Below are 12,355 nucleotides of genomic sequence, written 5' to 3'. Positions count from 1 at the left end.
CCGAGACCTGTGACGAGAGGTCCAAGTCTTCCTTTCCAATGTGCCTCCCACAGCACAGTGTAAAGGAAAAAGGCCAGGGCTGGTACAGGGTCACATTGAGTTCCCAGGAAAGAGAGTTCCAAAGGCCTGAGCAGCTTCCCAGAGCTGCTTCCACGTCAGTCCCAGTCCCAGTAGACAGACTGGGCCTACAGCAAGGGTCCTGGAGCTAGGCAGAGGCCTGGAAATGTCACCCACCTGCACTGGGTGCCTGCCCGTGGATAAGCGTTGGGGGCTTCAGCCGGAAGCCGCTGCTCTTCTCCTCTGCAAGCACAAAACACAGCTGAGCTCAGCCTGTGGAGGCAGGAGCACAGCAAAATAGAGTGCACGGTGGGCCTGGGACCAGAAAATGGTCCAGACTACAACAGAAAAGTAGGAGGTCCATGTTAAAGAGTATGGTTCTGAGGCGAGGCCAGCACAGGGGACCTGGAGGATGAAGGTGCTGAGACAGGATGACCTATCTGCTAGGCTCTGGGCCATTTCTCCCAGGAAGGAGAGTGATGGCACTACTGGGCAGGCCTAACAATAGAGGACATGCCCGCCAACGACCCAGGCAAGATCTACCTCCAAGACATGCCTGTTACTGAGTGCCAGCTCTGCCAGCGAATCACAAGAGCTACGAGGTAGAGAACTGGGTCTGCAGGGATAGCTGGGAAGCCAGTGTGAGCCTGCATCCTGGTGACCTTGTCCTGGGGAGAGACAGCTAGTCTAATGTGACCTAGGACAGGAGGAAGGTGTAGGAAAATACACAGGCCACAGGCAGTCTTGGAGGCTCAGCCATCAAGCAGACAGATGTAAACCCCATCCCCTGCACACAACCCTCCTGACAGAACCAAAGACTAATAAACCACAGAGCTAAGGAGCCGGCTCGGTAAAGTGCCTGCTGTGCAAATGTCAGAGTCTGCGTTCAGTCCCCAGTACACAGCACAGCAGAAGCACATGTGCTCACATCCCAAGAGCTGGGGATTTAGAGGCAGAGAAAGGAATGTGTCCTAGAGCTCTCTGGCCAGCAGGGGCAGCCAAATCAGTGAGACCCTGCCTCAGAAAGGAAGACAGAGTGATGGCTACGGTATTGACCTCTGGTCACTATGGATACAGGCAAGCACACGAGCACCCCCACAACACATGCATGTGCACACACATACAAAAGGCAAAGTGTTAGTAGAAGAGAAGTTCCCACTGTACACAGCCCGTGGGTAGGAACTATCCACAAATAGGAGACAGGAGGTAGATCCATGATGCCCATGGATGCTGAGGATGGAGGAGGCTCAAGAGGGACTGGTGCTGGCTCATGCAGATGGAGTTTATCTGTAGTTGACAGCTTGATACTGGACATACTGATGCCACTCCAGCATCGTGTCACATGGGCCCTGATACAAAACTAGTCACACTGGAAAGCCCAGGGACCACCTTGGGGGCCACCCAGTCAGAGCAGCACTCAAACCCTAGGAATAAAGAGCTAATTCCACTAGCTACACAAGGCTTGGGCATATGACAAAGCAGCCACGAGAGTCAGCCATGGAATGGGATAGAGGTACCTTCAGTGGGTAGTACTGGACCACACTTTTCAAACCTGAGATCAAGTTCATAAAGCTGGATAACTAGAGGCCCCAAAGGTTGGCTTTAGGTGCTTGTGTCTTGGTCATAGGGTCCATTCCTCCCAGAAATGGGAGCGATGGTTACTCCACAGAACTAACCACAACACAACCTTTAAGACTTGAGAGTAAGCCAGGTGTTAGAAAGCAGAGGCAGGTAGTTCTCTGTGGATTTGAGGCCAGCCTGGTCTACAAAGTGAGTTCTAGGACAGCTAGGGCTACACAGAGAAACCCTGTCTCCAAACACCAAAGACTTGAGGACAAAACAGCTGACCACAGGGACTATAGCTACTCACCTGCACCAGTGTGGGGCCCAGAACCTGGCCATTGTGTTGGCATGGAGGAATCCAGCAGGGCACTGCTGTGACCAGATGGACAAACAGAAGGCAAGCCTCCCTATTGACACTACGTGGGCAGTCAAGGCTTAGAGTTCTGTCCCCAGCCCCATCCACAGAGGCACACACCCTGGGCTCTTCTCAGGTCTTATAAGGATTCACTTTGCTAACAGTGCATGTACTATTACCCAGGACCCGGGAAGCCCAGGCTTCACCCCATAGCTGGCCGCTGGGTATATGCCACTGAAAGGGCAGAAAGGGAACGACTGGGAGAGAGTGCTCACCCAAGAGAGCTTCCCTGTTTAATTGGGAATACACTAGGGGTTGGGGATTTAGCTCAGTGGTAGAGTGCTTGCCTAGGAAGCGCAAGGCCCTGGGTTCGGTCCCCAGCTCCGAAATAAAGAATCAAAATAAATAAATAAATAAATAAATAAATAAATAAATAAATAAAAATAAAAAAAAATTGGGAATACACTAGAGCCCGAGCAGAGCTGGGTGAGGCTGACAAAGCTCCCAGAACAGTAGCCGGCATGGCTGGGCACTAAGCAAGAAAATGGTTGGCCAGGATGGCAAGACCTGAGGATGACAAGTAGAGCCAGGTTTCTTTCTCAGACTCACTGTGTAGCTGAGGATGACTTTGAACTCCTGATCTTCCTGCCTCTATCTTCCAAGCACCAAGATGACAGATTTGTGTCTCCTCACATGACTGAAACAAGGCTTTTTTTGTTTGTTTGTTTTTGAGACAGGGTTTCTCTGTGTAGCCCTGGCTGTCCTAGAACTCACTCTGTAAAGCAGGCTGGTCTCAAACTCAGGAGATCCGCTTGCCTCTGCCTCCTGAGTGCTGGGATTAAAGGTGTGTGCCACAACCACCTATCTGAAATTTCTTAATGTCAGAAAGGGCTAAGGCACTAAAGAATCCTACCAGTGCTGGCTCTATAGAGAGGGCCACACCCTGTGGGCTGACAAAGGCCAAGTAGAGTACCCAGAGTATCATGATCCTGATTCTAGAGGCTGTACCAACAAAGAAGACAGACAGATTCCAGGACTGAACTGGAATGGTGAGCAATTTCCCTGTGGGGACAAAACAGAAAATGACCAGGGATTCAGATTGTTTATATCCAAGTATCGAACACAGATCTGTGACAGCCCAGAAGCCAATATCAGGTCAGGCCCATCCCAATCTACACCTACCCTGCTCAAAGACCTGAGAACAGAATGCAGGAAGGGAAGGCTCTGGGAGCCCCTGGTGGGACAAGAGTAGCGAGGCAAACACAGAGGAAAGCCTCCTACACAGAATGGAGCATATCCATGCTAAGGAACCACACATTGAAGGATGGATAGATCTAACAACAGAGACAGGACAGAAACTGTGCCTTAAGAAACTAAGCCACCTTTACAGACACTCCAAAGACAGCCCTTGACCTGAAGACTGTCCTCAGAAGAATTCAGTTTTGCAGAATCCAAGTCATCACAGCAAGCTGGGGAGATGGCTGAGTGGGGAGAACACCTGCTCTGCAAGTTCAAGGCCCTGAGTTCACACTCCAAGTATTCACATTAAACAACAACAACAACAACAACAACGAGAACAGATGTAGAGAATGGATTCTAGCTTGCTTAGCCAGACAGCCTAGAGCCAACTGTGAACTTCTGGTCCAGGTAGAGACCCTGTCTCAAGAAAGCAAAACACAGAGGAGCAGGGAAGGAAGACAGAGGAGCTGTCGAGGAAAGTATCTGAGGCCTTGCTCTGGTTCCCTCCAACACACACACACACACACACACACACACACACACACACACACACACACACACTAAAGGCAGGCAGACAAGGTGGGGGATCCCCTCTGTGCCACCTCTATACAACTACAAGCTGGCATGGGGTCTTTAAATCAAGGCAGTCAGCTGTGAAAGGGACTGCAATGCCTGTTTCGCAGGACCACCATGCTCTACGTGTGAAGACAGGGAGAGGGGCTGGTCATCAGAGGAACTGGACCAGACCTCCTTGTCAGAGCAGAAGTGATACCTGCTGCTCCAAGATGGACCAGCAGAGACTAGGACACTGTAAGGTCTTGCTCTTCAGGGGAAGCACTCCTAACCATCTAGGCCGCAACTGCTCCTAGCCTGAAGGGTACCTATGTGTGATAGGGGCTGCTGGACTTGCCTGCCTCCATCTGAGCATCCAGAATCTCTCAGCCTAGGTCCAGCCTCACTCCTGCACTGGTTGAAGCCTGGAGGCTGGCATGCATGTGTATGGTGCCCCCAGTCTAACCACATTGCCTGAGCTGGGAACACAGATGAATGTTGGCTCTGCGTGAGTGTGAACACGGTAACTAGTGGGCGAGAATACTGCTCTGTCCAGTCCACAACATCAAACAGGTCCTTGCAAAGACACATTCACAGGTGATGTCCCCACAGGGCTTGACTGGAAACTCCCAACTCCACCTGAAGGCGAATGCATCAGCTTTCCTTAGCCCTCGGGCCGGCTCTACCTGGCTCAGGAGGGTGTTGCTCACCTGAATGCGTTAGAGATGATGTCCGCTCGCGCTTGACAGGAGGGCAGTAGTTTCCATCCTCATGATCAGAGTCTAGACACAGAGTGGGTGGAGTCAGGGAGTGTTCAAGTTTGCTTCCAAGGGCTCAGTGTTCTAAAGACTTCCTTACCTTCTCCGGCTTCCGGACTGGAACTGCCAGCAGATCTCTGCAATGAGAGCACAGAAGTGATGATAGGCCCCAAGTGTTCCAACCTGTGCCCCCAACTCCCCTGCGCCCTGCCAGGGGCTAAGAATGGCCCTACATAGGTCAGGTCCACGGGCCACCGTCCTCACAGACAGCACAACCCTCCCTGGCATGCCTAGGGCATTAGCACGGCCCTCAGGTAGGCCTACTCCAATGTGGATGTCTGGGGAAGAGGAAATCCTAGCTCCCACACTTATCCTGGAACATTCTTTAGCACATATGCACGCCTACTTCAAGGCTGTCAGTTTTAGTACTGACATCTAGGCCAAAGTGCTCGGAGGTGTGCCAGGCTGGCAGGACCCTTCCCCAACTAGAGAGAGGCTCCATGGCCCTCAGGTCCAGCCTAGCATTCAGGGTGAGTTGCTGGCTGAGATCAGGAGCTCAGCTCCCACCCAACACAGTCCCAATCTGTGTCCATACTTTGTATTGTGTTATCCTTTAGGCCCTGAAGCCAGAAGCAAAGGCCAACGGTGGACCCTAGCCATTTAGGAAGGCACAGAGCCCATTCTCCTATAATCCTAAAGTGCTTCAGGCTCAAGCTGAACCGAATGGGGGATACTGCCTTCAAGAAGCTGCCAAAACCCCATGTAATCAGTAAATCTGAAGAACACTAGCAGAGACCCTCCCGCTGTGGACCCTGGCCCTTCTTTTCCCATAAATGGTCAGAAAGCCAGCGCTTTTGGCTCACAGGTCCCATCTTCTCACTTTTGCTTATAATCCTGTAACAATGTAAACACTGGCTCAGCTCAGGAACTGCGCAAACAGGCAGTGGGCTGGAGCCTGCAGCAGCGAGCCCAGAGAGGGTGAACATTTACTCGATAACACACAGAAATGTTCTCTAACAGACCAGCACCCTGACCTACGTGCTCTCCTCAGTACAAGCTCACAGCTCGGTCTGTGTCCAGAGGAGCAAGCCACCTCTCTGCTTCCTGGGACTGTTCTCTCACTCACAGAACAGGAACAGGAATGGTTCCCAGACAGAAACCTTGTCACTGGGACAAACCCAGGCTCTGCTTTCCACATGATGTCAGATCTCTTGGGGGTTTCAGAGAACATCAGGAGAAGGGTCCTGAGCCCAGGACTCAGCGACTCTGCAGCACTTGGGGTCACATCTGATCCAAAGCTGTCCCATGAGGATCAGCAGCTACTCCGTCTGGCCTTGGGACCACCAACCCTTTAAGAGGCTGCCCACAGGACCATGGAGGGACCACCAGCCTAAAGAGGTACACGCAAGGCTCTCCTAGAGGAAACAACCGCCTGTAGTGAGTCTTCAGGATGGACGGAGTGGAAGGAGGCTGCTGCTTCTGAGGTGCCCACAGCTCTGGCATCACCATGGCGATGAGGAAGATGAGGTCTGTTGTGTAAGGATTCCTATCCCCGGGGTTGGGGATTTGGCTCAGTGGTAGAGTGCTTGCCTAGGAAGCACAAGGCCCTGGGTTCGGTCCCCAGCTCCGAGAAAGAAAAAAAAAAAAAAAAAAAAAAAAAGAAAAAAAAAAAGAAAGAAAGAAAGAAAAAAGAATTCCCTATCCCTAGGCCCCACGGCTGCATCAACACAGCTCCAGACATCCTAACATGTCATGGTCGCCCTGCTACTGCTCAGCTTCATCAAGGGATTAGGATCCATGTGGGACATCATGTGGAGTGTGTGGAGTACATGTGAGGACAAAAGTTCCCAGGAGAAGCAGTACCACTGCTTCAAAGACAAAGGCTCCAGGACAACACACTGAGAGAGTCATGGGCTGCCTGAGGGATACACCTCACAAACCAGGGAGTCAAGGAGAAAGGCCAGGCCACCATATCATTCCAACAGATCCTTGCATAGATGGAGGAGGCCCACAGAAGGATCCTCACCCACAGCTTCAGACTGGCTCACTTCTGTGGCCCAGCAAGGGGCACAGGAACCAAAGAGGTAGGAGGTAGAAGCAAGAAGATCAGTAGTTCAAAGCCACCCTGAGCTACATAAGACACTGCCTCAGAAAAATCTCAAAACAATGTGTGAACCTAGCTGATCTTGGCAGAAGTGCTGGGATGAGAAGCACAAGCTACTTCTGGGTGCCATGGGGTGCCCAGTTGATATATCAAAGAGGTCGCCCTGAGGGCTAGAGAGAGTTCAGTGTTGGAGAGCACTCAATGCTCTTCTATAGGATAGAGCACCTACATGATGCAACTCACAACCACTTGTACCCCAAGTTCCAGAAGCATCTGGCCTCTGGCCTGCCTAGCCACCGAATTCTCATGCACATCTCATGTATATGCAACTAAAAATTATATATACATTTCATTAATTACATATATTCAAGTTAAGTAAATATATATAGAAAGAGATGCCACCCTCAAGAACACAAAAAGTTGCCCTTAAGGCTGGCATCACCCCCAAGGGCTGTGGATGATTCAGGGGCATGTGGGCGCTGCACAGCATGGTCTATCCACAACTCCCAGGATAGCAGGCTGCTCACAGGCTCTTGGTGGGCAACTGCACATCACAGAGGTTCATCGCACACACCCTGGAAGTGTGGCATGGAGTCCAGACAGACTAGTGAGATGGAGAAGGCCCTGGGCAGCCAGGCTCCCTGAACTGAGACTTGGGGCACAGCCAGATAAAAGCGCACTCTGCAGCATAGGGACTGCTGAGCTCAGGGTGTCCTCAGGATAGATTCCACCCAACTGGATTTACAGCCCAATTCACCCAAAATTATACAACGTCTGTGCAATGCGCCAGCCACAAGACTACTTTTGGCAAACAGCCTAGCTTTCCTACTGAGAGTCCTACACTGGCCTAGTGGCTCAGCGCTGTCACCAAGTGGTATGAGTGTTGCTCCAGCCACTGTGAGGCAGTGGGTGGAGATGACCTCCAGCTCCCCTCATCTGGAGGCCCCTTTCCCTTGCTGAAAGGGGCTATACTGCTCAGGCTCACAGCCAACGAGAAACAAGACACCAGGCTTTGTGGGCCCAGTTTGCCACGCAAGACACTGGCTCTGGAGGGCAGGCAGCTACTGTGGTGAGAGCTCTAGGATGGACTAGCCCCGTGGCTCCAGCCTGGAAGCCAATGTCTACAGAGCTTGCACCCAACCAGGCTGCTCTCTCAGCCAGGGCCTCTGCACAGATGCAAGAGGATCCCAGATGCAATTCACAGGGATTCCCTGTTCAGAGTAGAAACAGAGCACCCTGATTCATGTGGTTTCTGTTGTCTGCAATACAGAGGAGGAATCTCCCACAGCACACCATAAAATCTTGCCTCTTTCCCCTCACAGCATAAATCCCCAAATTACAGGGCAGGACCCCAGCCTCACCTTGGGCAAAGCTTCTCCTAGCATCACCCAGTGCTGGGAACTGGGGCTGGTGTGAAGGGAGGAACCACTCAGGCCTTGCTATCTACACATGCCATGTCTTGCTCTTTATACAGGTGCTGGGAATTTGAACTCAGGTCCACCTGGTTTCACAGCAAATGTTCTTAATCCACTGAGCACTCACCTCCATAGCCCTCACTTATCTAGCAGTAAAGCAGAGATTTCCTGCCACCGAAGTATAATCTACCCACTGACACCTTCCACCTGTGCTGGACAAGGACAGGCGCTTGCCCTCTTTCTGCTTCACTGTAGCCCAAACTCAGTCTCCAGAGCCCATGGGTTCCTAAGACCCTGACAGTTACCACTCAGATTCAGGAGGAGAGTGGGAGGAAGCTGGTGAGGACAGGAGGGGCCTGGAGGGCAGTGCTGCCCAGTTCCTCTTGGGGGCCCTCCCATCTCCCAGGAAGCAGACCCCTCACTCACTGTGTAGAAATAAGAAGGGATTTGGTTGCTCTGTCTGGTCAGTGGCATGACTGTAAGTATGCAAAGTCAGTCCTTGTTGTCCCCTCCCAGATGCCTCAAGTGGTCTTGGGGCTGAAGAGACAGGGACTTAGGCCAGGGAATGGAGTGCAGGGTGGGCTGTGGGCACTTACCCCTGACAGTTCTTGCACACAAGGAGGCTGGGCTGCAGGAGCGGGGAGCGGAGGAGAGCTGGTGGAAGCGCTAGCAGGGGCAGAAGGGTCTAAGGCATGCTCCCCAGTGGATTCGGGGTACCCTGCATCAGGGCGGGGCGCCTCAGCCTCCCCCTGAGGCTCCTCTCCCGACTCCGGCAAGTCTCTGTGCTCTGTGGAGGACTGGGGGGCAAAAAAGACAATTTTCCTTCAATGTACAGAAAAGGCCACACTGTGGGGAAGGGTGAGGGATAAGTGTCAGGGATTATAGGTGGTGTGGCCCCAGGGGACAAGGCAGGCCACTGGAGAGGGGGAGGGGCCCTGTCCCTACCTCTGCCTTTCTGCATAGGGCTCTTGGGCAAGAAGGGTCTGAGCTTCCTTTCAGAACAATGGTGCTCGACTGCTCTCAGCCATTTCAGCCAGACACTCAAGTGCTGTCAGTGGACAGACACATCAGTGACAGGAGGGCCAGGACACCCACAGATTTTTGGCTTCTGGTTTTCCCAGGCTCACCCCGCACACCCGGAGTGCGAGCTTATTTGGAAAAGGGAGAAGGATACAAAAGCTAATGTCCAGCAGCCTTTGTGGTAGATCTGGGGGCCCTAAGGGCCTCTAGGTCGAGCACCTGTGGCCCCAACTCTTTCTCAGAGGTGATGTCCTTCCACAGTGATCCGGGGCCCCAAACCCCATGGCACTGTCCACCAGTTGTTCTCAGCCCGTAACTAAAATGGCTGTGGCTGTCTGCCAGAGAGGAAGTAAAAGTCTCAAGGGTGTGACTTGCCCACAGGGCTGTGCTGTGATTTGAGTCTTGATGCCCAGGTCACCTTGAGTCCTGTGATCCAGGGGCCCTCTTGTCTCAGCCTCCCGGGTGGCTGGGACGCAGGACTGTGTCACCAGACGTGGCATGGGTGCTACTTTGAAACATGACCCCCATCAAAAGAAAATACAACAAACGCAGAGCCCTGTGGAAAGAAACGGCTCCATCAAAGCTCCTTCAAGGCCAGCTGTAGTGGAACAAGCCTGCGATCCCAGCACTCGGCAGGCAGAGGCAGAGGCAGAGGCAGAGGCAGAGGCAGAGGCAGAGGCAGAGGCAGAGGCAGAGGCAGAGGCAGAGGCAGAGGCAGAGGCAGAGGCAGAGGCAGGCAGAGGCAGAGGCAGAGGCAGAGGCAGAGGCAGAGGCAGAGGCAGAGGCAGAGGCAGAGGAGGGAGAGGAGGGAGGAGAGGAGGGGGGAGGGAGGGAAGGGAGGCAGAGGCAGAGAGAGGCAGAGAGGCAGAGAGGAAGAAGCAGAGAGGCAGAGAGAGGCAAAGAGACAGAGAGGCGCAGAGGCAAGAGGCAGGAGGACCTTGAGATCCAGGCCAGCCTGGGCTATGTAGTGAGACCCTGGCCCAGAGAGGTGGAGAGTTTACAAAGCTGCTACACAGGTCACTTTTTGCCTAGGTCTCAGCATCATCAAAGGACACCATCAGCTTCCTAGGTCACAGTGGCCACCACCAGCACCTACTGCTACCCTCAGAGTGAAATTTAACCCCTCGCTGGGAGCTGGAGTCATATGGAGGGTATAGAGTGGGCTCTCAGGGGCCAGGAGCAAAGACAAGGAAGGGACGAGTGTTCTGCCTCTGTCTTCCATTACTGATCTACACCAATGCCAGCCTGCTATCCAGTTCTGGCCATGTCATCCCCAGGAAACCACACTAACAAGCCAGGTCCAAGTGCCATAGGAACAATGGGCACAGGTGCAGGAGACAGCTTGTCACCTGCCTAGGGAGGACCAGATGTCCAAAGTCAGTGATGAGGCTGAGCAGTCTTGATTTCTGAGAGCTGAAGTGCTTCGAGGGAAGACCGACAGCTGCGTCTTGTCACTGACAAAATACAGCAAGCACAGAGGAGAGGCAGCTACCTCACAGGCACACAGAGCAATGGCCTCAGACCCACACCATACAGAGGACATGGGGACAGAGAAGGATAAGAAGACCCTGTGCTGCCAATCTGGCCACCAATCTTCAGGTATCTAAGGTCTAGAATCTGTGGAGGGTGGACACCTATTACCCCAGCACTTAGAATTTTGAACCCCAGCTTGGACTCCAAATCAAGACTATCTCAAAATAAAACAAAATAATCTGGTCTGTGGCTCCATTGTAGAGCACTTGCCACATGTAGAGAAGGTCCTGGGTTCCACTCCTAGTTCCCATGCCAGCTTCCCACTCAGGAGGTAAAGGCAGGAGGATCAGATCAAGGGTAGCCTGAGTTACACAGTGAGCTCAAGGACAGCTTGAGCTAGATGATACAAAGAAAACTGGCCGGGGTTTGATTCTCAGCACTTACATGGCAGCTCACAACTGTCTGACATTCCAGTTCCAAAGGACTCAACACCTTCTTCTGACCTGCTTTAACACCAGTCAAGCATGGGGCACAAATATATGTGCAGGCAAAACACCCATATGCCTAAAATAAATTACTAAAAGCAATGACCGCCCAGCTAATAACTCAGTCAGCAGACATGAGACTGCTTTTGTTGTTCTTTTTTTAAGACAGGGTTTCTCTGTGTAGCCCTGGCTGTCCTGGAAATCACTGTAGACCAGGCTGGCCTCAAGCTCACAGAAATTCACCTTCCTCTGCCTCCCAAGTACTAGAATTAAAGATGTGCACCGCCACAACCTGGCTGTGAGTCTCTCTAACTCCAAGCATGAGATTTCTAACTCAAAAATTAATAAATAAGGTATCAGAGTGATGACTCAGTGTTTAAGAGCACTGACTGCTCTTCCAGAAGTCCTAAGTTAAATTCCCAACAACCACGTGGTGGCTCACAACCATCTGTAATGAGATCTGATGCCCTCTCCTGGGGTGTCTGAGGACAGCTACAGTGTACTCACATAAGCATAAAATAAATAAGCTAGGCATGGTGGTTGTGCACACCTTTAATCCCAGCACTTGGGAGGCAGAGTTAGAAGTAGGCACATCTCAGAAGCAGACAGAGTTCAGGACAGTGGCTCTACACAGCTAAGTTATAGGTTAGCTGGACTACATAGTGAGGGCCTGTCTCTAAAGAAAAGTAATTACTAGGAACTAATAAGTAAGCAAAAGTAACTGGAGACGTGCTTCAGTGCTAGGACACTAGGCTGACACACAAGCCACTGGTCCCCACACTAAAATCCAATGACAGGAACAAACAATAAAATAACAGGAGTGGGTAGACTCCCTGGTCAAGCAACAGCAGGAGGTGGCCACCTGTTGCCCTGGGCTACACAGACAACTGGCCACTCCCACTACAGAGCTGCTGAGGCATCTGTTCTGGGAGGTGAAAGCTCCTGGCTGGCGACTGAGCCACTTGCTCCCTTCCAATCTTTCACTACTTTCTAGTATAGCCTGCTTTACATAGACCAAACTCTCTGGTCCTTCTCTATAGCCCAGGCTGGCCCAAATCTTGCAGTCTTCCTACCTCACACACAAGGGCAACTCGAAGGACACATGTTCCCCCAGTTGACAAAAGGTTTCTTGATCTTTGCAGATCAGGAAGTCTAAACCACACACATCAAAGATTTAAGTGGTATTTGAGACAACTGAACTTTGATTCCACGCTGACCAAACCCATAGCCATTCCATCAGGAGTGCCTGCTCTTGGTGTTGTAAGAGGGCCATAGCCCAGGTGCTGATTGCACAAGTCCTTCCTCTGCCAGGTCCCCCTGAAGACGCTAGGTGG

The 12,355-nt window shown here is 52.0% G+C and overlaps 1 protein-coding gene across 6 annotated transcripts in view; it reads right to left on the bottom strand.

Annotated features, from left to right (window-relative positions):
• Window positions 1-12,355, bottom strand: part of Ranbp3 (RAN binding protein 3) — a 37,921-nt gene that overhangs the window by 11,276 nt on the left and 14,290 nt on the right. For 2 of the 6 annotated variants that reach the window (XM_032900770.1, XM_032900771.1), the window contains exons 3-6: window positions 8,640-8,840; window positions 4,625-4,661; window positions 4,477-4,548; window positions 235-300 (exon numbers count right to left, since the gene is read on the bottom strand). In XM_032900770.1, the coding sequence (XP_032756661.1) occupies window positions 235-300; window positions 4,477-4,548; window positions 4,625-4,661; window positions 8,640-8,840 (376 nt within the window). The remainder of the gene's footprint in view (window positions 1-234; window positions 301-4,476; window positions 4,549-4,624; window positions 4,662-8,639; window positions 8,841-12,355) is intronic. The other 4 variants (XM_032900773.1, XM_032900775.1, XM_032900772.1 and 1 more) reach the window with 3 other exon arrangements.

This window comes from Rattus rattus, chromosome 4, assembly GCF_011064425.1.
Source record: "Rattus rattus isolate New Zealand chromosome 4, Rrattus_CSIRO_v1, whole genome shotgun sequence".
In the NCBI taxonomy this organism is placed as follows: Eukaryota; Metazoa; Chordata; class Mammalia; order Rodentia; family Muridae; genus Rattus; species Rattus rattus.
The sequence above is the reverse complement of the archived record's forward strand: the minus strand, read 5'-3'. Positions and strand labels throughout refer to the sequence as shown.